The sequence below is a fragment of the Diceros bicornis genome, chromosome 7 (genome assembly GCF_020826845.1).
Source record: "Diceros bicornis minor isolate mBicDic1 chromosome 7, mDicBic1.mat.cur, whole genome shotgun sequence".
Lineage (NCBI taxonomy): Eukaryota > Metazoa > Chordata > Mammalia > Perissodactyla > Rhinocerotidae > Diceros > Diceros bicornis.
Window position 1 is genome coordinate 58,916,447 of NC_080746.1, and position 23,881 is coordinate 58,940,327.

At 50.7% G+C, this 23,881-nt stretch overlaps 1 protein-coding gene across 2 annotated transcripts; it reads right to left on the reverse strand.

Annotated features, from left to right (window-relative positions):
• Nucleotides 1-537: 537 nt before the first annotated feature.
• Nucleotides 538-13,221, reverse strand: RHOG (ras homolog family member G). 2 transcript variants are annotated; one of them, XM_058545738.1, is made up of 3 exons: nucleotides 13,106-13,221; nucleotides 11,842-11,887; nucleotides 538-1,763 (listed from the first exon to the last, which is right to left on the reverse strand). In XM_058545738.1, the coding sequence occupies exon 3, from the start codon at nucleotides 1,693-1,695 to the stop codon at nucleotides 1,120-1,122; it is 576 nt and encodes a 191-aa protein (XP_058401721.1). In that variant the 5' UTR covers nucleotides 1,696-1,763; nucleotides 11,842-11,887; nucleotides 13,106-13,221; the 3' UTR covers nucleotides 538-1,119. The 2 variants fall into 2 exon arrangements, with proteins under 2 accessions (XP_058401721.1, XP_058401720.1); XM_058545737.1 differs by lacking the exon at nucleotides 11,842-11,887 and having other exon boundaries at nucleotides 13,106-13,220.
• Nucleotides 13,222-23,881: the final 10,660 nt, after the last annotated feature.

The following is a 23,881-nucleotide window of genomic DNA, read 5'->3' on the forward strand; positions in this document are numbered from 1 at the left end:
CACCTCCTTAGGCCTGGAGTCTCCTAAGTCCCCCCTTAGGCTGGTCTAAGCCCCAGTTTTGGTAAGCAGGAGTGACTGAGCTATCTCTGTAATGACTCCAGGCCTAGAAGCTGGGATACCTAGGAGAGTCTTGGGTTGAGGCAAAGGCCTGGGTTCCAGCCCCCAACTGTCAGTAAAGATCAGTCCCCTTGGGGTGTAAGGGGACAGCTCTCAGATGCATGACTGTGAAAACACCTGCCTGCAGGCTGATGGCTCTCAACCGCTCCCTTTCTGAGCCCTAGATCAGGAAGTCTTTCCTCATGCTTTGCATCCCAGTCTACTACAGATTCTGTAGCTGGGCCCCAGAGCAAGACTGGCTCCTCCAAGGGAGCCCAGAGCTTTGTTAGGGAAATTGGGGGGTGAGGGGACCACAATGAAGCCTATTGTCTCCTGTCTCCTCTTGCAGGAAACAAAAGGCTCCCAGTCTCTGGGGAGCCCTAACCCATGCCCATCCCCTGCCCAACCCCCAGTGCCCAGCACACAGGGAGGAGCCGGGGCCACTGGAGACAGGAGGTTTTATTGCTGCTGATGGGGGTAGGAAAGGCCCCCCAGGAGCCCCGGTGGGGGGTTGGGGGCTGAGTCAGTCAGCGGATGCATAAGGCCTGGGCACGTGGGGTAGGTTAAGGCACATTCATCTCAGGATTCTGTGGCTCTTTCTTTGGGGAAGGGAGAGAGCATCTTGAGGGGGGAGCAATTCGAAGAGTAGCGAGGGAGAGGTTAGGGACGGCTGAGTGCTCCTAACCTGAGAGAAGGCACCACAATAGGCAGCAACATCTGTGTGGAAAGCTGGATCAGCTGGTCAGTAGGGGAAAGTGGGGAGGGAGCACTGGGTTGGCTTCTTGGGGAGGGGTCCAACCTTGGCCTGGGTGAGCTCTCGAGAATACCTGGGGTTCCCAAGCAGAGTGGGGCAGGGCCCAAAGCCCTTTTCCCTGTGGGCCTCCTTAAGGAGAAATAGGCATTCAGAGAGCTCCCTGGCAAGGGGTGCCAGAATTAGTCCTTAAGGCACAGCTGGGGGCAGACAAGGCGCCAAGGCACAACTGGTGGGGGGGCAGGGGGCAGCCTCCAAGCTGAGTGCCAGGGTCACAAGAGGACGCAGGACCGCCCACGCTTGATTGGCGTGGGGTTGAGCACGGCCCGGACAGCCTCAGCAAACACTTCTTTGACGCCGTCCTGCTGCAGGGCCGAGCACTCGAGGTAGCGCACAGCATGGATCTGCTTGGCCAGTGCCTGGCCCTGCTGCGGTGTGATGGGCGCCTGGCCCTGCTCCTTGAGGCGCCGTAGGGTATCAGGCTGGGCTCTCAGGTCCTTCTTGGTGCCCACCAGGAGGATGGGCACGTCGGGGCAGTGGTGGCACACCTCTGGGTGCCATTTGTGCCGCACATTCTCATAGGAGGGTGGGCTGGCAATGGAGAAACAGATGACAAAGACGTTGGTCTGAGGGTAGGAGAGTGTGCGGAGGCGGTCGTATTCCTCTTGGCCCGCTGTGTCCCACAGGTTCAGGTTCACTGTGCGCCCATCCACTGCGCTCTGGGCGCTGTAATTGTCGAACACTGTGGGGATGTATTCCTTGGGGAAGGCGTTAGTCGTGTAGCAGATGAGCAGGCATGTCTTGCCCACAGCCCCGTCGCCCACCACCACACACTTGATGCTCTGCATCGTGGGTGCAGCTGCTGCAGTGGAGGCAATGCCTCCTCCCCGTTCTGGGCCCCTCTGGATGCAGTGACCTATGGACAGATGAGAGGGACACTCTTGGTTAGGGAGGTGTCTGCCAATTGGGAAGAAAGGATGGGGGCATACGGAGGGAAACTAGCTCCTGTTTTCTTAACCTGACACCATCCTGCAATCCCATCAAGACAGACCTCAGAGGGCTGGCCCCGGGGCTTAGTGGTTAAGTGCGTGTGCTCCGCTGCTGGCGGCCTGCGTTCGGATCCCGGGCACGCACCGATGCACCATTTCTCCGGCCATGCTGAGGCCGCGTCCCACATACAGCAACTAGAAGGATGTGCAGCTATGACATACAACTATCTACTGGGGCTTTGGGGGAAAAAATAAATAAATAAAATTAAAAAAAAAAAAAAGACCTCAGAGAGACAGACACACGAGAGAGGCCCTGAGATCAAGCAAAGATGCTCAGATGTAAGGAGGCCGGCACTATAATGTGTACTATGTTATGTGAAGCACATAAGTGCTGGTGCCAGACAAACTAAGGTCAAATCTTGGTTCTGCTATTTCCTAGCAGTGTGACCTTGGCCAAATTACTTAACCTCTCTATGCCTCAGTTTTCTTTTCTGTAAAATGAGGACAAAGTAATACCTCCCTCATTGGGTTGTTGTGAGGACTATATAAATTAATACCTGTAAAGCATTTAGAACAATGCCTGGTCATAATAAGCATTCAATAAGTATTAGCTACTTTTATTTTTCCTCCAGGCAGTATAGACACAAAAGGAGGGTGTACAAGTGTAGGAATCTACCCGATCCTCTACCAGATACGGACATCTCCCTCCCAGCAGACTGGAGAGGGTGTCTGGCACAGGGCAGCTGTCCCAGGTCACTCTGAGATGCAGCCATGGGTGGAATCTCTCCCAACTCAGGGCCCACCCTGCCCAGTGCACTGATGTTTCACTTCCAAACCTGACATCTTGGCTACTGAGTGTAAGCCAAAAGGCACAATGAGAAACCTGATGAGTAAGGAGAACAATTCTCTAGATGGCTGCCCTGTCTCAGTCCAGGGTGCCTTAGGGAAAAGGAGGAAGAGCTCACTCCATCATTCTTGCAAGCAAAATAAACCTTATCTGGCCACACATACCCAGGTTGGCAACTCAGTACAGGGGAATAATGGAGATTGAGCCAGGGCTGAGATTTGATCTGGAATCTGAGTATGTACTGATGAAGGGGACAGAGACTGTGGCTCCCAGACATTAGCATCTTCCCTCGAGGCCCTTGGTGGAGTAAAGCAGATCCTCCAAGCCCAGCCAAGAGGGATGAACAGAAGAGTAAGACAAAAACTTGATTCTCCCCTTAACGGTCTCTTTCCTGAGACTATGGCATGGGCCTCTGAAGAATTTCAGGGCTTCCAGACTCTTGGATAGAAAACACAATGCCGTTAAAGCACAGTTGCTGAGAACACGTGCTAGAGTCAGACTGGCCAGGGATTCTTTTCTTTTCTTTCTTTCTTTCTTTTTTTTTTTTTGGTGAGGAAGATTAGCCCTGAGCTAACATCTGTTGCCAATCCTCCTCTTTTTGCTGAGGATGTTAGTCCTGGGCTAACATCCGTGCCCATCTTCCTCTACTTTATATGGGACGCCTGCCATATCAAGGCTTGATGAGCAGTGAATAGGTCCGCGCCCAGGATCCGAACCTGCGAATCCCGGGCCGGCAAAGCGGAGTGCGAGAACTTAACTGCTACGTCACGGGGCCAGCCCTGGCCAGGGATTCTAATCCCAGCTCCACTAATTAGTCATGTATCATCTTGGGCAACATGTTTAAGTTTCCTGAGCCTCAATTTTCTCATCAGTAAAATAGGATGATCTTGCCTATTGTGTTAGAATTGCTCACAGTATGAAATGAGCTAACATATAGAAAGCATTTGGCATGAGGCGTGGCACACAGGAAGTGCCCAATAAACGGGCTGCTGTAATTATTAGTGGGGTGAGTATGAGAGAAGCAGTCCCAGTTCCAGCAATTACCCTGGTCCCCTCTGCAGCTCACAGGGCCTCGGGGTGAGGAACTGCTCTTCTGAGTTCTGGAACAAGACAGTGCTTCCGGAAACACTGTGATTATTTATGCTGCTGTGGCAAGGGTCCTCCTCTCATTGGCTACTTCCTCTCAGCCATGGGGGACTTTTTGCTGGCCAGTGTATGACTTCCTTCCCCTGACTCTCTCCCACAACCAGGTCCCCGCTCCCTGGGAGGCAACAGACCTGTTTTAGACACATCCAGATCTCTAAGAATCCCTAGCTCCGCCCAAGCACCACCACCACCCGCCCATTTTCTCCATTTTACTTTATACACTGCAAGGCTGCACCCTGGTCTGAGAACCTCTTGCCTGCCCCACTCCTAGCCTGACCTCTCAACTGTCGGTTCAAAAGCCTCAAAAATCAAAGTGGGGGGCAACTCTGGTTTTGTGAGACCTGCATAGGACCCAGGGCTTGGGTCGACCTCCCTTCCAGGCCCCAGCTTTCCCTGGAACCAGCTCAAAGGGAAATGGTTTCACCCTATGAGGTTGCCACTCTGGTTCGCATTAAAAATATTTCCATCTTATTTGCATGAATAAGTATATGTTCAACCTCAGTAGAGAGGATAGAGAGCCTGGGGAATGGGTCTGGGAAGGAGATAAGGACCCTCTAGGGCAGTGGAGAGAACTTCAGACTGGAAGTCAAGGGACCAAACCTAAGTCCTAGCCCCAGCTCTCTCGGCTGCTGACTCACTGTAACCAAGAATGAGGCACTTACTCTCTCTGGGCCTCAGTTTCCCAAGGCATGAAATGGAGAGAAAAATGCCTGAGATAAAAGCAGTAGCTGGATAAAATGAGACATTAAGAGCCCTGGGAGCAGGGGATAGGATGATGGGTGTAGGAAAGGCCCCCAGGAGCATGGGGTGGGGGTGAAGTCGGTTAGCAGATGCATAATGCCTAGGCACATGGGGGCAATGTAGGGCACATTCATCTGCTCAGGATTCTGTGGCTCCTTCCCTGGGGAAAGGAGAGAGCATCTTGGGTGGGTTGGTGTCATTACTCGTGTCCACTGGATTATCTGGGAGACCCTGGCATTTCAAGAGCAGAACTCCTAGGCCTGTTAAATCTTCAATTCCCCACAGAGCAGGGGGTGGGAACTCTTCCCCCACAAGCCCAGCACTGGGCTGGCCCAGGCAGGAAGGCAAGGAGGGAACTCTGGCCAGCAGTCACAAGGCCCAAGAGACTGGAAGTACAGCGGCTCCAGGCAGCTCTCTAGGGAGGGGTTATCAACGAGCAATCAGTAAATCAGCCCTCAAAAGAGCGGGGAGGGAGAGGGTAGCTTCCGGGCTGGCGAGGGAACAGGGACTGACACCGGAAAAGGATTATGAGTGAGGTAGTGTCAGAAACAAGCAGGGTAGAGGCAGTGTGGCATCAGGCCAAGAGCACCGGATACCTGAGTCTGACCTCTTGGGTTCACCTGCTGACGTTGCCCTTGGATAACAAGGCCTCACAAGGTACAACACTTCATAGATCACATGGTATTATGTTATTTGATCTTTATAACAACCTATTGGTATTATTCCTATTTACTCATAAGGAAACAAACTCAGAGCAGTTAAAGTAACCCAACACCACACAGCTAGTTAGTACAGGAGCCAGGACACAAACCCCAGTTTTGCAATCCAGAGTCCTGTGTTTTCTTCAATGCGTCACACAGCCTCCAAGTTACCCCTCACCAGCTGACTTCGTGACCTTGAGCAAGTAAGACACTTCCCTTCCCGGAGCCTCAGTTTCTTCATCTGTACAACAAGAGTGATAATACTTGCCCTCCCTGCCTTCAAGGGCAGCATCAAGGATCCCGAGCATGGGAATGAATGTGCTTTGTGAATTGGGACGTGCTGTGCACACAGGAAGTGACAAGAGCAAAACCTTTCATCCCAAGAGGCAGGAAGCACTGAGTATGCAGGTGTCTGAGTGGTGGTATTGGCCCAATTCTCCCTCTTCAGGTCTAGTTCAGACCCTTATCCTCTCTCCCAGGACAACTCTTTTCTCTGAAATCCTATGGCCTGAACTGGGTCAAATAAGTTCCCATAGCACATTTAAGGAGGGCCCATGCCAAAAGGTAGGGTCTAACCTGTGCCACATAGGAAGAAGAGACAGTCAGTGCTACAGGGGGCCAAGCAAGGAGAGTGGCCTGCCTGGGGTTCGGGATCAACTGTAACTTATTCATTACGTGACTTTTTTTTTTTAAAGAACTTTTTTTAGTAAATAAATTAACGTTTGCAGATCTGTATAGTATTTGCCAAATACAATGACTTGTTCTGGCTTTTTATTCCCAACTTAATTCAGATTATGCCTGGTCCCTCATCTTGATGTTCAGAGTTCTTCATAATTTGGTAGGCGTTTTGGAGTCAGACGGACCAGGGTTTAAATCCTAGTTCTGCCACTTATGACCTAAGTAATAGTACCAACCTTACGAGGTTGTTATAAGGATTAAGTGTGATAATATGCAGTATATGTGTGTTTTGTGAATGTGAGTTCCCAGCTCCCTGCTCCAGAAGGGTCTTCATTGACCTCTGTAAACAAGACAGGATCATTCTTGCCTCTGAACTTTTACTCTTGTTCCTTCCGTTGTTCTTCTGTCAGCTGCCATTCCCTCTCCCCTCTCATATCTTCCTGACTTCTCAAGGCCTAGCTTAAGTCTTACAGTCCCATGAGGCTACTGAATTCTCCTTTCTTTGAACTTCCATAGCACGGCCACCCCTTTTAACCCTTCTTTGGTTCCGTGTGATTCTCCTTCTCCAACAGTCATATGTAAGTTTCCTAGCTTGTGGACACTCCCCAGTACTGGAGCTTGAGCTGCTCTTGACACCCCTGGAAAAGCTGAGTCCAGGGCCGGGCACCAGGAGTGTGCAACCACTGCCTTCTGATCCTCTTGCTTCTGCCCCCATTACTGAGATCTGGACAGACGCCTCGGAAGCCCAGAATTGGACTAACACCCCCACAGCCAACACTGCAATGCTGAATCTCTTTGGACAGCAATGGCAGCCAAAAGCTTTAACTGGGATAGGCAAAAATCTCTCTTCCTAGTGCCAGCTTGCCTAGCTCTGGCAGGTAGCACAGCCCATGGGAGCACAGCTCATGGTGGGTAACTCTGTCTGCGTGTGGTCCCTGGAGCACAGCTTGTACCCAGTGGGGCCTGGTCTTGGGGTGTGGCCCAAGCAGGCCCAGAATGGGGGAAGGAAAGGAAGCAGTGGACTGCCTGATTGCCAGATCTCTGTGGCCGTTATGGCAGGGGAAGTGTCCCAACTGGGAGTGGGGGAGGGGAGGAACGGGCCCTAAGAGATGGGGGAGTGTGGAGGCAATGGGAACTTACTACAACCTTCTAACCTGCCTCCCTGACACGGGGCTCCCCTTCTGCAGCCCTCCCTGAAACTCATTCTAACTATACTCCATCTCTGGGCATCCCGATCCTGAGCTCTGGCCACATTACCCTGATCCTCCACAAGCAGCCTCCACATTCTCTTCCCCAAAACACACCAAGCAGCAGTCTTCATTGTCCCCATGGAATCCAGCATTTCTCCCCCTCTTCCATCCTCCAACCCCCCCTCAGCAGCTCACAAGGCTCCAGTTGCTTCAAGGGACCCCACCTTGGTCGAAGCACCATGGCCACCTCCTCCAGGAAAGTTTTGGTAAATCACCCAAGTCACAATTAACTTATCCCATACAAGTTCTGGTCCCTGTTTCTCTCACAGGCACATTCTATCTTGTATCACACGGAGGTTGATCTGAATCTTATCTCTTGTTGCTAGACTAGGAGGGCCTAGAGGACAAGGTCCTGGCTGATCTGTGTCCCCTAGGCTGCTGAATGAACTCAAATCGTCCTTCATGTCTTTGCACATGAGTTTCTCTTCCTGGAATTCTGCTGGCCCCTTCAGATCCTCCCAGTCCTTCAGGGCCCAGTTCTGTTCCCTAGCTTCTCCAGGACACCATAGCAACCCATTCTCCTGCCCTACCTTCCTCAGCACTGTACTGTTCATTGCCCTGAACTAACTGGATGCCTCATGAGGAGGGAAGTCTGTCCTTCTGCTTACTTCCAGAAACTCAGCACGGGACTGAGCAAAAGCTGCAGACTGACACACATCTCCTCCCCCATCAATTCACAAACTTTGATTCTGGGAACAAGGAAGAGCCTCTAGGCCCAGGAGGCACAAGACAAGGGCAACCAACTTCCTCCTCCCCCTGAGGGGCACAATTTAGGGTAGCAGGCTAGACTGCCCTGTCCTTAACCGGAAGGGTGAGGGGTGAAGCAGGCATAGCTAGCCCAGAGGTAATGAGGAAGATGAGTAGGAAAAGTGGTCCTAATAAGGGGAAGGATTGGGACCATCTGAAGACCCTTGTTCAAGGAATGAGGCGAAACGGCTTTAGCAGCTCTGCAAGTCTGTTTGTTTGTTTGTTTTGAAGGGAGGGGAGGAGGAGAGGTGATGTGTAGAGGCTCAAAGGGGCTGCAGCTGGCTGCAGCTGGGCTGGGAGGAGGAAGCTGGGGGAGACATGAGGTCAGTGTGGGGCTGGGACCAGGCCAAGGGCTGAGTCTCTCTTTCTTCCCCTTCTCCCCATCTGCAGGGACAGAACCCAAGAGAGCCTAGCTCCCAGCCTTAAAAAAAAAATCCCTGTTGGAGAATTCTCCACCTCTTGCCATTCTCCCCCCCTCAGCCCCTGCAGAGGATCCTACACTGCAGCAGGTAGGGTAAGAGCGAGAGACAGTTGAGTCTACCCACTAGGGGCTGAAGAGAAGGAAACAAGACAGTTACAGCTGGGAAGGCTATGGGGGGCTGGGCCCCCTTTACGAAGTGCCAGTTCCCTTCCTTCTCCTCTCACCATCCCAGCACCTGGGGGGCTCCACAAAGGGTGAGCCCCAAGGCCTGGGAAGCTGTGGCTGGGGGAGCTAAGGAGGCTGCCCCCTCCCCCACTAGGCAGCACAGAGGAAGGCTGAACACTTGCTTCCTCCCGCCTAGCTCGCAGTCCCGGGGCCCCATGAAAGGCCTGTGAAGTGGCACTTCCTTTGCCTTTGCCTTTGCTCATTTCACACAAGGCTGTACAGAAGTGCCATCCTCCCAGTCCTGCCTCGCCCACCTGAAAATACCCTCAGAGAGACCCAGGGCCGCCCTGGCCCTTCAGCCCTGCCCCAGGCCTGCGGGGGTTTCCACAAGGGAAAAAAACATGAGGGAGGAAACTCCGGCGTCTATTTTCCACTGTCAGTGGGGCAGAGCTGGAGCAGGGCACACGGTGCTCCCCCATCTTGCTGTCCCTGTCTTGCAAAATCCCTAACACTCGCTGTCCGCTTCTCATCTCTCAACCTGTAACAATCCTTGTGCTTTGGAGAAAGGGGCCACAGTTCCTGTCCCTGGGCAGATACTTAGAAACTACTCACACCTGTCAGATCAAGGCTGGCCTGAGACAGGAGGGCCCAGAGTGGGGGCCATGCTCTGAGGAGCCTCTTGGGGGAAGGAGAGTCAGAGCTCTCAGTCTTCTCTCTGCTCTGTGGAGGTATTGATGAGCAACTCCTTAATGCTGAAGCTGAGCCACGAGACACCAAGTTGATCAGGGTTATACAGAGAGTTGGGAGCAAATCCAGGACAAAGACCTGGGTCTCCTAACCTCCAGCCTGCTGTCACTTCCACAAAGAAGAGGAGGTGAGGATTGTTACTCTGGCCTAGGAATGGGCCCATCATCTCTCTGACCTCATTCAGGATGACTTTACCATGGTTTATCCCTTCAGGAAATGGGCCAAAGGAGTCAGGTTGACATCTGAGCCCTTTTTGCTTTTAAGTTCCCAGGCTCTCGTGCCTAGCCCATACTGCAGCGTCTATGATTTAGAACTACCACTACCGGACAGCCAGCCACACCGGCCCTGTCCCAGCTGAGGAGCTCCTCCTCTAGCCTCTAGCTCCTGGGGAGATACCCTCCCCCCATGAGATGAGGACAAAAGAGGAAGCTGGACCCTGGACAGGAAAACCGAGCTGTTCTAAGGAGGTAGCCCAGGTTTTGTCTTTGCTTTCCCTACTCATAGACCCCTACAAGCCTCACCATTAATGGGTCTACACTGCGTATGGAGGGAGGGGTCTTCAGTGTGGGGCCGGGCCCCCATTTCCTGCCCAGTTCCCCAGCTACCACCATTCTAATATCTTCCCAACTGTCTGACTCTAGCCACAACCTCTCATATCTTCCTGCTCATGACCCCCGAGAAGTTCACACCAGCCACCTCACCTGACATAACATCCAGAGACAACTCTCCACATCCTAGATTCCCAGCCAGGATCTGTGACAATCTTATATCAGCCACTTCTTTTCATGCCATGACCTTGACCGTATTTCATTAGTCAAGAGCTCAACGGGTAGTCTCCTAGGTTGCAGCCCACCCTACCCCCACCACATGATATTTTCCCATTTAGATCCCTCCCACCCTGGTCATAGTTTTCCAGCAATGACTTTTTTGTTTTGTTTTGTTTTTTTTTGTGAGGGAGATCAGCCCTGAGCTAACATCCGATGCTGATCCTTTTTTTTTTTTTTTTTTGCCAAGGAAGATTGGCCCTGAGCTAACATCCGTGCCCATCTTCCTCTACTTTATATGGGACGCCACCACAGCATGGCGTGACAAGTGGTGTGTCGGTGCACGCCCGGGATCCGAACCCATGAACCCCGGGCTGCCGCAGCAGAGTGCACGCACACTTATCTGCTTGTGCCACCGGGCCGGTCCCCAGCAATAACTTTCTTGCAATTAGCTCAAACCTCCAGTGGGGCCAGATCTTGCCTGGGAGAACCCGTCTCATCCATCCTATGTTCACCCTCAGAGCCCTGTGGACTGCTCAGTTATGTAGAATCCTAAAATAAGTACTGGTTTGGCAGGCGGGGAGCCAGGACTCCTGGGTGGTTTTTTACTGAGCCTTAATGCTGGGAAAGTGCCTTGCATGCACATCCTTTCTTGAGCTGGGATTTTTTGCAGGTCCCTGGGATTTCCTCCTGGGGCCCAGCCCCCTACACCTTCCAGAAACAAGAGTAGGAGAGACAGGTGGGTGGAAGGACAGGACTGGAAGAAGGGACAATTCATGGGAGAGGGACAACTGTGAGAGGAAAGAGGATAGAATGGGGATCGTGGATAGCCCTTAAATCTAGCTGTGCTTGGGAATCCCAAAAAAGTAGCACTTGCTCCCCTCCACTTCTCTTTTTTTCTAATGGAGAGAAATGAAGAGTAGACTGAAGAAGGTGGAGAGAAGCAGGACCTCTCAGCATGCATCCCAAAGGCTTGAGGAAGGAGCTCTAGAATGGGGACAACAAGAGCTTACAGAGTCAGTGTGGGCTGAAGTTAGACTCAGGAGAAATTCTTGTAAGAGAGGGAGTATGGTCCTAGGTACGAGGGGGAATATTAAGGATGCCTGAGGCAGAGGGGTCAGCAGACTCCAGATGGCTTCCTGGTCACCAAGGCCATGATGCAGCCCAGGACACGTGGGTACCCAGCCTGGGCAGGCCCCGGAAGGCAGCCAGGAAGAAGGGTCAGACGCCTTTGACTCCCACCCCTCTTCTTTTCCTGAATTGGAACTAAAACAGTTAAAACTGAAGTTAGGCCAGCTATAGTCTTCCCTCCAGAATCCTGCCTTTGCTCCCCCCACTTCCTTCCATCACATCTAGCTGACCTAGTCCCATTCTCCCCACCAGACAGTGCTGGAACCAGTAAGCACTGGAGTCAGGCACATTCAGGCTGTCCCCCAGCCTCCAGGCCCGGCCTCTTGATCAAGCACCCCAGGGGCTGGGTGATTTTGATTTCCCACGGCCTCTCTCACCAGTCTTATTCCTGTGTCACTCTACCCTGACTGCTACAGACTGCTTCCTCCTGCCTAACCACAACCTCACCCACTGCAGGTTCCCTTCATTCTGCTGGCTTCCCCTGCTCTGAGCCCTCTCAAGGCTGAGGGCAGTTATTTTGTCTCCAAGAGATAAAGATGTAGACACAGACACTTGCACAGGCATACACATAGAGAGAGGTTTTCCAGCCCTTTAATCATCTCTATCACTGGGAAGTTGCAGCCTGTCTCTCTGAGCTAGGGAGGTTTGAAAGGGCTCTCAAACTCACCAAGTCTTCTACAGCAGATCCTGACCCCCAAGCTGGAGATAAGTGGCTGAAAGAGAAGGAGACAGAGAGGAATGAGGGGAGATGGAAGAAGCAAGAGGGTGGATATGTGTGTGGGAGCCAGAAGCTGGGCAAGGAAGGGAGGGGGCAGCTGCAGGGGACAGAGATGGACAGAGGGGCAGGGTAGGTGAGAGGTCAGGGCCCAGGTATGACGGTGTGTTTGGGGGAAAAAAACCGAAGAAGATGTGAGAAAGAGGGAGACGGAGGGTTTGTGGGTAGAGTCTGAAGAAGGAATGGAGTCAGACAGAATGAGAATGTATAGAATTCAGGGACTAACAAGGGAGCGGGGCATAAAAGACTAGGAGACGGCTCCCAATCATTTCCCAAGGCCAGGGCCTCAGCTGCCTCCCAGAAGCCCTGTTCTCTCCATCTCCTGAAAATAGTCCTGCTCTCAGCGATGCCATCTTGTCAGGGACTATCAGTACCTCTGAATGAGAGTCCTTCTACTTCTAGTCACAGGACAAGACCGGGCCCTTTCCCTCCTCAGTTTACCCCTAAAAAAGCAAGGCCAGGCACCCGTCAGCTAGGCACAGCGGATGTTTGCTCACTAAATACCTGTAGCTTGGTTCCAGGGATGGAGAGGTAGGGCCTCAGAAAAACAGACATACAGAGAGAAAGACTAGGGTCAGCAGGGCGCCCCCCGCCCTCCTGAGCGCAGAGGACCCTCCGCTGCAGCCTGCTAGCGCGGGTCGGTCTTCCAGGGAAGAAGCTTTCTCCGAGGTCCAGGGCTTCAGAGGCTACAGACGCCGCTCCCTCTCAACCCCACAAGTGTCACAACTGCCAGAGCAGAGGGGCGCCTTCTCCGGCCCAGAGGCCCCCTCCTCTCACACACTTCGGTACACCCTCCCCAACTTCCGAGGGCACCCCACCTCGGAGGCCCATCTGCCAGCTCTGAGCTCTTCTCCTTCAGAGGCTTTTCTCTCGGACTGGGAAGCCCTCAGACCTCAGGGGTCCCTCGCGGCTCCCGGGAGCCGGTACAGCCGCCCTGGGTACAGGAACCCACCCTCACCGAGCCGCCCCGCTCTCAGTGGCCGGGTCCCCGCCCCGCCCGGCCGGCCGCGCCCGCCCAACTTGGAGGGAGCCGAGACGCTCCCGCCCGCGGCCTCCCGCCAGCAAACTTCCCGGGTCCGCGCCCGCGCCCAGTCCCGGGCCGGCCGGGCTCCCCTCCCCCGGACCCCCCAGCCCGCCGGCCCGCGCCGGGCCTCACCTGGTGCCCTCCCCGCCGCGGGGGAGCTGGGGGCGGCGGCAGCGGCTCGGCGCTCGAGAAGGAAGTGAGAGCGGGAGGCCGGAGGAAGTGGGGGGGGCGGGCCGGCGGCCGGGGCGGGGCACGGGGGCGGGCCGGGGCGGGGCGCGACCAGGAAGTCCGCGGGCCGGTCCCCCCACCCCGGTCTCCCCCCACCAGCCTCGCCCACCGCCCAGTGCCGGGCTCCCCACCCCAGCCTTCTGCCTGTGAGGCCCATGAGGTCAAGCCTCCTTCTCTCCTCCTGGTCACCCCCACCCCAGTAGAGGCGCTAGGCTTTTGTCCCCCTCCCCGTATCTCGCGCCCACTAACCCCCGCGGGAAGATGCTGAGAACAGGCGCCCCTAGGCCTAGTGCCTTCAGTTAAGCCCAGGGATAGAGCGATGGCCAAGGCTGGGGGCTGGCCAGAATGGATCAGGCTGGGGCAGTCCCCACCCCTGCCCCGAGCCCCGGGGGAATGCAGGGTGGTGGTGATTCAGCAGTGGGAAGGCCCCAGACCCCTGGGGAGGGTGCAGAGACTGGGGGAAGGGGAGCTGGCGTCAGCACCCGGGGGAAGACGAGATCAGCAGAGGCGCAGGCGGAGCCGCGGGCCCCAAAAAACAGGATGTCGTGTCGTCGTTCCGCACCCGGCGGCTCCGCGCGCTTGGGCTCTGGGGAGGGGCCGGGGCGGACGGAGAACGTGGGGCTCCCCTTGCCTCCTCTTCTCGCCGGGGCGCGCAACTGCTTGAGACTGAAGGGCCGCACCCAGGCCTGAGATCGTCCCGGGGCCCTGGGGACCGGCGGTTGGGCGGACTCGTGGGCGCCCTCTGGTGCTTCTGCTCCCAGGACTTGCGCGTGGAGCTCTGACTTGAGACGTCGGTTCAACACAAACTTTCTAAGCGCCAATCACGTGCAGGGCTCCGTGCTAAGTGCAGTGGAGGAAAACGGAGAAGCGTTTAAAGACAGGCTCCCTGTCTCCAAGAGGCTTTCCAAATAAAGAGGAGGAACACCTCTGAGAATAAGTAGTTTAACCCTTTTGAGCCTCAGTTCTGTCTTTGGTAAAATAGAATAACCTCTCCTTAATCTTATAGTTGTGCAGATAACATGAGAATGGATGTGAAAGACCTGCTGTCAATGCCTGGCTCAAAGTAAATACTCAACAAATACCTTAAAGAAAAACAAAACAAAACAAAATTGTAAGAATGAGTTCCCTAAACCCAAGGTGCCTGCCCACATCTTTGGGTCTTTGCGGATTTCATTCTCTCTGCCTGACTTCTTTCCTGTATTGACTGCCACACGAAATCGACTCAGTCTTTCACAATCTGGCCCTAATGGACTACTCCCTGCCTGGCTGCCACGATCCCTCCTTCCAACAACACACACTACCTCTGCCATGCCCTTGATAGTCTCTCCCAGTGCTGTCCAACAAATATATAATGTGAGCCACGTATGTAACTTCACATTTTCTACTGGTGACATTTTTTAAAAAGTAAAAAGAAACAGGTAAAATTAATTTTAATAATATATTTTACTTAGCACAACATATCCAAAATATTATCATTCAACATGTAATCAATATAAAAATTATTGATTATAAAAATGAATTAGACATTTTACATTCTTTTTGTGTACTAAGTCTTTGAAATCTGGTGTGTGTTCTACACTTAAAGTACGTCTGAATTTTGGCTAGACATTTCAATTGCTCAATAGTACATGTGGCTGGTGGGTATGGTATGGGACAGCAAAGTTAGAGCTTCTATCAGATTCAGGCTGGTAAATAGCTCAGTAGATGAATTCATCCTCCATGATCCTTCTGGAAAGACTTCATCTGACCACCCCCCCCCCCGACCCCCCACCCCCCGAGGCAGAGTTTGGGTCTCTTTCCTCCCTTGCCACTTGGGACAAACTCCACCCTATGGAGAAGAGGAAAACAAGCAAGGCAAGGGGAAAACCTCATTTCCCTTCATACCCTACTGGGAGTACATGGCTAGTGCTCGGCATTTGATGATGAAGAAAGAATTGTGAGTTTCCGTAAAAGACATGGTTTAGAGAAGGACCACATGCTACTACGGCTTCTATGAAGCCGTTAAAAATTGTGTCTCAGAACAAAGGTTTTTGAGCTGTGTTCCTAGAGCTCCCTTCCCAGGACTTGAGGACAGGAAAATAGCGGCGCTGTGGCCTTCTTCCCCTTCAGCCAGAGTTGGTTTGCTTTTATGTGATTTATATACTAGTGTTCTAGATAAAAAGTTCATTAAAAAAAAAATTTCCTGCAAAAAATATTTTAAAATCAATTTTAGGGGCATAGTAGGATACACATTAGGTACAGTAGACAAAAAACCTGGATTGGCAGCCTGGGGTCAGACTGCATTTCCTGAGCCCTGGTTGTGGCCCTGGTTCGGTTTGCTTAGTGGGAGATCCTGACTTGGCCTTGAGGATCTCATGGTCTAGTGGGATATGGGACTTCTGCATGTGAAGCTACCGGAGGGGGAAATAGCCCTGGGCTGGGCTTCAAAAGATCTGAAGTCTAGTCTTGGCTCAGCCAGACTGGCTAGTGAGACTTTAGGCTAGGCCTCACCCTTCTCTGGGTCTCAGACTCCTCCAGTGGAAAACAAGGAGTTGAACCAGATGATAGCTTTGAGCTCTAACCTTCTATGATACATTCTTCAGAATAATAATTAAGTAGTTAAGGTTTTAGCAGGTAGCACACTGCTCATCGTTCTTTCATACCATTTAGGTCATCTTGCTTTGTGTTCTAGTTAATTGTATCTGTGCCTAATGTCTGTCTCCCCCACTGACGGTAAGTCCTTTGAGGTTGTGTCTGATTCATCTCTGTGTCCACCCACTGGTCCTGGCACAAGCAGGCCTGAGCACACAGTTGCCTTCAGTATACATCTGTGGAATTAAATTGCATTAATAAAGCACTCATGTGTAGAACCACCAGAGGCCAGGTGACTTGGAGTCACTTTTGTGGCACAGATGTAGGAAGGGCCAGTAAGGCCAGAGGAGAGAGAGTCAGGAGGACTGGTGGGTCTGTCTGCAAAGGCTTCTTGGAGGAGGAGGATGCTGAGCTGAAGAGGGTAGGAAGAGGGCTTTTCTTCTTCCTACTCTCTCACTTGCTTTCCCTGCATAGGTGAGTTCTTGGTACATGGTGTACATTTGTGTTCACAAGCAGCAGAGAGACAAGGACACCGAGCCAGAACATTTATAAGTGAGACAACATATGAAGCACTTGGTGGGGGTAGAATAGAGATACCACAGACAGTTTCTGGAGCCAAACAGTCCAGGATTCAAATCCTGGTTGTACCACTTACACTGTGGTCTTTGACAAATTACAAGTTACATGACTTCTCTCATTCATTCCTTGAACATATACTTAGTGAAAACCTTCTCTGGGCCAGGTACAGTGTCATATGCCATTAATGCAGTGGTGAAAACATAGACAAGTCTCTATCCAGATGTAAATAGCAAGGGAGATAAATCTTTTTTTTTGTTTTTTTTTTTGCTGAGGAAGATTAGCTCTGAGCTAACATCTGTTGCCAGTCTTCCTCCTTTTTTGCTTGAGGAAGATTAGCTCTGAGCTAACATCTGTGCCAACTTCCTCTACTTTATATGTGGGTTGCCGCCACGGCGAGGCTGGTGAGTGGGATCCGAACCTGTGAACCCAGGCCGCTGAAGCGGAACGCGCAATCTTAACCGCTACACCGTGGGGCCAGCCCCTGGAAATAGCTCTTAAACAGGTAATCATACAAAAGTACAGACTGCTACAAGAGCATATAACAGAGCCATTTAGTTTCATTTTAAAACAGAAATGACAGTACTTTGTGCTCTGTGGGATCATGAGGATTAAATGAGATAATAAATGGAGTGGCTAGCAGGTTGCCCAGACTACAACACATAAACATTAGTTAATTTCTTCATACACCCATGACGTTCTCAGGTTTTTCCCCCTCACCAATTCTTCCCTCTTTCTCAAGGTGAAAATGCTAAAGCTGACTCAGTTCCCCTAAAAGAGCAGGGTGGAGACAAGGAGGAGGAGAAAGGCCCTGAACTGAACTCACTCCTGCCTTGGTGTCTTCCAAACGGGTTTCCCCAGCCCAGCCCTCACCGAGCTCCAGCTCCTGGAGTTCACCAGTGGCCCACAAGGGTCTTCTGCTCAGTCCCAGTCCTAACCTCTTCAAGTTAACTCTACATCTGAGTTTCCCTTTGTCTCTGATGTGGCTCCAAAGACTCAGCCTTCTTCGGGCTCCTCTTGATTCCCTGGTCTCTTCTCTCAGCCTGCCTGAAGAGTAGAAGTAGGAGTCTCCCCTTCGTTGCTACCCCCAAAGACAAGCCCGATGTCCCATTTTGTGACATGGGAAAGTGATAGGCAAAACAGGAGATAGCAGAAAGAGTGAACAGGGGAAGTGGCAAATGAAACAAAGTTCTAGAGTCGTGTCCTCTGCTCATTGTTCCTGATTCCCTCTGAGGAACCAACTGGATAAGATTAGGAGGGCCAAGGGCATGCCCCATCCTCCAGGAGGGTGCCTCCTCCCAGGCAGGCAGAACAATAGCTGTCCTGTTTGCTTCCAGGACACCTTTGTATCTTTGAGCTTCTCCAAATTGGGTGGCACTCAGGTCATCTGGCATAATCTCCTCTGGGAAATTTCTCCTTCAGCCCTGGTGTGTTCTAGGAGCAACTCAGCTTGCCCCGAGTCATACAGCAGAGCCAGGATGTGAATCTAGGCAGTCTAATTCCAGAACCCCTCCGTCTCACCCCATCCGATCCATATGCCTCTGCACAGCCTCTCTGCTTTAGGCAGTTACTTATCCCTCCTCTGTGCTCCCTCACCTGCCCCTGTACCAATTCCTCTCAAGACATTGTCAACAAGTACTAATTACTCTTCATATATACATATTTCCCCTAAAAACGGAGCTCTTTGAGAGTAGGAGCTGGGTCGTTAAGAACAGGTACTCAGTAGATGTTAAATGAATGAACATTGGCAGTAAGATTCTACAACTGATTCTGGAACGGGAGATGATTCTGTTTGTGAAACTAGCCTGGGAATAGTTGTTAGAGGCCACCATCTCTCTCCTCATTCCCTACCTTCCCAGTGATGACTGTACTTGCCATTTTTGGACACCAGGGAGCACCACTGATAACAGCCCAAACTCAGGGATTCCTACATGTTTCTGAGCTGATTTAGGACCTTCGTTACACTTCTACTGAAGATTCCCTCCCTTTCCAAATGAAAGCTTTTGGTAAACAGAAGCCCTGTGGTGTACAGGAAGGACAGCTAGGCTGCTGAACAGAACACACACCATTCATTCATTCCCTTTTTTTTTTTGGTGGTGGGGAGGAAGATTAGCCCTGAGCTCACATCTGTTGCCTATCTTCCTCTTTTTGCTGAGAAAGATTGGCTCAGACTAACATCCATGCCCATCTTCCTCTACTTTATATGTGGGACGCCTGCCACAGCATGGCTTGATAAGTGCGTGTAGGTCCACATCTGGGGTCTGAACCTGCAAACCTCAGGCTGCCAAAGTGGAGTGCACGAACCTAACCACCACTGGGCTGGCCCCCATTTATTCACTTTCACTGAGTACCAGCTATGTACTAGGTAAAGTCCTAGCCTGGGAGAATATAAAGATGAATAAAGCACAGTCCTTGATGAGCAAAGAGGCTAATGGGGAAGATACTTATTAGATAATTTTTTTGTGTGTGTGTGTGAGGAAGATCAGCCCTGAGCTAACATCCATGCCAATCCTCCTGTTTTTGCTGAGGAAGACCGGCTCTGAGCTAACATCTATTGCCAATCCTCCTCCTTTCCCCCCACCCTTTTTTTTCTCCCCAAAGCCCCAGTAGATAGTTGTATGTCATAATTGCACAGCCTGCTAGTTGCTGTATGTGGGACTCTGCCTCAGCATGGCCGGACAAGCTGTATGTCGGTGTGCGCCCGGGATCTGAACCGGGGCTGCCGGTAGCGGAGTGTGCACACTTAACCGCTAAGCCACGGGGCCAGCCCCTTATTAGATAAATATAATCCGGTTATAGAAGTAATCTAAGGTACAGACAAGGCAATTTAGGGAAGGAAGGGCAACTTTTTTTTTGAGATATTCTAATGAGGTCATATTGGTTTATAATATTGTGTAAATTTCAGGTGTACATTATTATATATCAGTTTCTGTATAGACTGCATCGTGCTCACCACCAATAGTCTATTTTTTATCCATCACCATACATATGTGCCCTTTTACTCCTTTCATCCTCCCCGCCACTCCCTTCCTCTCTGGTAACCACCAATCTGTTCTCCTTATCTGTGTGCTTGTTTGTCTGTTTATGTTACACATATGAGTGAAATCATATGGTACTTGTCTTTCTCTGTCTGACTTATTTCACTCAGCATAATACCCTCAAGGTCCATCCATGTTGTCGCAAATGGCACGATTTTGTCTTTTTTTTATGGCTGAATAGTATTCCATTGTGTATATATACCACATCTTCTTTATCCATTCATCCATTGATGGGCACTTGGGTTGCTTGCAAGTCTTGGCTATTGTGAACAATGCTGTGATGAACATAGGGGTACATGTATCTTTTGAATTAGTGTTTTCATGTTCTTTGGATAAATATCCAGAAGTGGAATAGCTGTATCATATGGTATTTCTAATTTTAATTTTTTCAAAAATTTCCATACTGTTTTCCATAGTGGCACCACTAATTTGCATTCCCACCAGCAGTGCATGAGGGTTCAGGAAGGGGCAACTTTTGAGCTGAGTCTCTCTTTTTTTCTTTTGACTAATCGTAACTCTTGCTTTATGATATGCTGTCATCATTGGTCAAGGCAGGGATGCTTTTATTTCAGTTGAGCTTAGACTTGAAGGATGGGGAAGAAATCCCAAAGGAGAAAGAGAGCTTGATGTGGTTGCTACTACTTCATCTCCACAGCCTCAGTTTCCTCATCTGTAAAATGAGTATAGCCTCTGTCTTATCTAGCAGAGCTCTTGTGAGGCAGAGGTGAGATAATAGATGTGAAAGCTCTTGCAAATAGTGGGATAGAGACATAAGAATTGTTAATCCAATTTGATTTAACTGACATCTGCAGAATATCTATTAGGAGCAAGGCCCTAAGAGCGATTCAAGGGAGATACACCTGGCACATGGTAAAGGATTGGTGTACAAGTTTAAAAAAAGACACAGAGATGAGGGGAAAAAAAAAAAAAAGCTCTGTTTCCTCCTGAGACTCACAATGTGGTAAGTTCTTGCAAAGGCTACACACACATGAAGACCCAACATACGGGCTATTGAGGTGAGAGTCATGGCTTCTGATCCAGGAAGATCCGTGAAGTGTCAGGATTTTCCTATCTTGTAGAATATGAAAGCTGAATTGGATCAATAATCTGGTACCTACACATCCTGTAGTTGGGGAGACTGAAATCCAGAGGGCAACTGGCTTTTCTGATGTCAGCATCATGATGCTGACATCAGAAAATGCTGATGCTGTTGTCTAGGCCATGGCTTTGTCTCCCAGACATCATTTATGTTTATTTTTAATTGTGGTAAAATACACATAACATAAAATTTACCATCTTTTTTTTATATTTTATTTATTTATTTTTTCCCCCAAAGCCCTAGTAGATAGTTGTATGTCATAGCTGCACATCCTTCTAGTTGCTGTATGTGGAATGCGGCCTCAGCATGGCTGGAGAAGCAGCGCGTCGGTGCGTGCTCAGGATCCGAACCCCGGGCCGCCAGCAGTGGAGCACATGCACTTAACCGCTAAGCCACGGGGCCGGCCCTAAAATTTACCATCTTAACCATTTTTAAGTGTACAGTTCAGTTGTGTTAGGTACATTCACATTGTTTTGCAACCAGTCTCCAGAACGCTTTTCATTTTACAAAATTGAAACTATATCCATTAAACAACTGCCTATCCTTTCCCTCTCCCTGGCCCTTGGCAACCATCATTCTACTTTGTCTCTATGAAGTTCACTACTCTAGGTTCCTCATATAAGGGGAATCATATAGTACTTGTCTTTTGTGACTGGCTTATTTCACTTAGCATCATGTCCTCAAGGTTCATCCATGTTGTGGCATGTAGAATTTCTTCCTTTTGAGACTGAATAATATTCCATTGTATGAATATACCACCTTTTGCTATCCATTCATCTGTCCACAGTCACTTGGGTTGCTTCCACCTTTTTGGCTATTGTGATAGTGCTCCTATGAACATGGGTGTACAAATATCTCTTTGAGACCCTGCTTTCAAATTTTTTTTGGTATATACTCAGAAGTGGAATTGCTAGATCATAGGGTAATTCTATTTTTAGTTCCCAGATACCATTTTAGCCTCACAGGAAATGCAGCATGCTCCAAAAGGTTCAAGGTCTTGGTGTGAATTGGTAATAGACCCTCACTTCCTGCCTCCAAGACCTAGGCTCTTTGTACCAAATGGGTTACGCACCTATACCCCCAAGAAACCACGTGGTGGCTAAGAGAAATGATGCAGTCAAGTTTAAAGGAAGTTGTGTTAAGCGTGCTCTACTTTCCTTTCTTCTTGTGCGTTCTTTTAGACAAATGAGTGAACAGGCAGGTGGGCTGGCTTAGGCAGAAATGACAAACCAGCAGTCTGAGTGATTAATTTAGGCTGCAGGTGTATTTTGTGTGGCCTATACAGGGTTTTATACTTTCAAAGATTAGTTGCTAATGCCCGGGCCTGGTGGCATAGTGGTTAAGTTCGTGCGCTCTGCTTCGGCGGCCTGGGGTTTGCAGGTTCGAATCCTGAGCATGGACTGATGCACCACTTGTCAAGCCATGCTGTGGCGGCATCGCATATACAAAATGGAGGAAGATGGGTACAGGTGTTAGCTCAGGGCCAATCTTCCTCAGCAAAAAGAGGAAGATGGGCAACAGCTCAGGGTCAGTCTTCCACACCAAAAAAAAAAAAAAAAATTAGTTGCTAATACTAAAAAAAAAAGGGATATGTCATATAATAGTCCAATTTTCCTTCTTCTCTTAAAAGTGATCCAGCAATACTGAGTCCACCTTCCTGCCTGCTCTCCAGTGTGCCACAGTCCTCACCACTCCCTATTACTCCCCCTTACTTCTCTTAATTTTATTACCTATCTGTCCACTTTGCCGTTTGATTTTAAGACCTCTGGCTCAGAGCATAGGTCTAGCAGACCCCCCTAGGGGTCAGGGGCTCATTTTCTGTTCAGCCAATTTCCCAGCACATAGTTGTTACTCAAAAAATATTTGAGTGATCAAATGAATTAACTCATGTCAACGAGCTTTTACTGAGTACTTCCTAAGTACAGGCCTATGGCTAGATCCTCCTTTCCTGGAGATGAATAAGGCACAGCCCCTGACCTCTGAAAACTTACAGTCCTATGGGGCAGGAGTAGGCAGATATGTGTATGGTCCAACCCTGCACCGCAGGGGCTCGTCAGAGGAGGCGTTTCTGAGGAGGTGATCTTGAACTATATCTGGAAGGGTATGAGGCGAGCCCTATGAGGAATGTGGGAAAGAGTGTCTCAGGCAGAAGCAGCAGCAGATACAAAGGCTGTGAGGTGGCTAAGGTTCGATGTGTTTGAGGAACTTGAAAGAGGCCAGTGTAACTGGAGCTTAATAAGAGAGTGGGGAGAGTGGGAGTAAATGATGTTGTTGTTACGTGCCATCAAGTCAGCTCCGACTCCTGGAGACCCTATGACTGAATGATGTCCACATTGTGCTGTCCTCAACAGCCCTACTCAGCTTCTGTAGACTCCTGCCTATGGCTTCCTTTATGGAGTCAATCCATCTCATATTTCATCTTCCTCTTTCTGCTGCCTTCTACTTTTCCCAGCATTATTGTCTTTTCCAAAGAGTCCTGCCTTCTCATGATGTGCCCTCAGGAGGACAGCCTCAGTTTTATCATTTTTGCCTCTGGCAATAGTTCAAGCTTAATTTGGGTCCTAGAGCAAATTAAGATGACGTTAGACGTGTATTTATATATCAACAGCCTAACCCCTAAGCCAGGCAGCTGTTGGGCAAATCCGTGTTCCCGGTCTTCAAAGGGCTTGCTCAGAACAGGTAGCTGACTTGGCACTGTCAGTCAGAGGAAGGACTGGGCCTAATCCCTTTCCGTGCCTCGGGTGCCAAGGACAGGGTAGGGCATAGAGTAGGTTTCAGTAAAGATTTGCTGACAGCATGCTTGAGAAGAGAACAGGAAGTGCAGGCTCTGTTGAAGGAGGCCCAGGCGCGGCTCTCTCTTCACTGGGGCACTCATTCTCAAGTCGCTAACACCTCCTCCCAGCGACATAGAGCTGGGAGAGTGAGATGCAGGGAGGGACCAGCCACAAGCCCTACCCGCAAAAACCTCAAAAGGCAGGGGAGTTGAGGGGCAGGTAGGAACACAGGCTGTGAGAGTTGAGAGGGCGTCGACTTAGCTTGGACGAGGCGGGGAAGCGGAGTCAGGAAGGCAAATGGGGCCCTTTAGCTGAGACTTAAGGAATATGTAGGGCAAATTTACCAACAGCCGTTTGGACGTTTCATTTTGTTTTCTGGCATCATTTCCTCTGAAAATACTCGTGGGCCCTATTGGGCCTCCCCTGGGGCGGGTCCTCGCTGCGCTCCCCAACCCTCTGCAAAGGGGCAGGGCCTCCCAGGGGCTCGAGTCATGTCTGCAGCACCCAGATTTGCCCGCCAGGGGCCGCTGCACACGGGTGACGAAGCACGCGGGTTCCAGAGCTGCAGAGAGGCGGAAGCCGATTGGCTGCGAGGCGCGGCGGGAGGGCGGAGCCTGGAGAG

What these genes read in the sequence shown, in the direction of transcription:
- RHOG (XM_058545738.1), bottom strand. Translation starts at nt 1,695, where the DNA reads ATGCAGAGCATCAAGTGTGTGGTGGTGGGCGACGGGGCTGTGGGCAAG.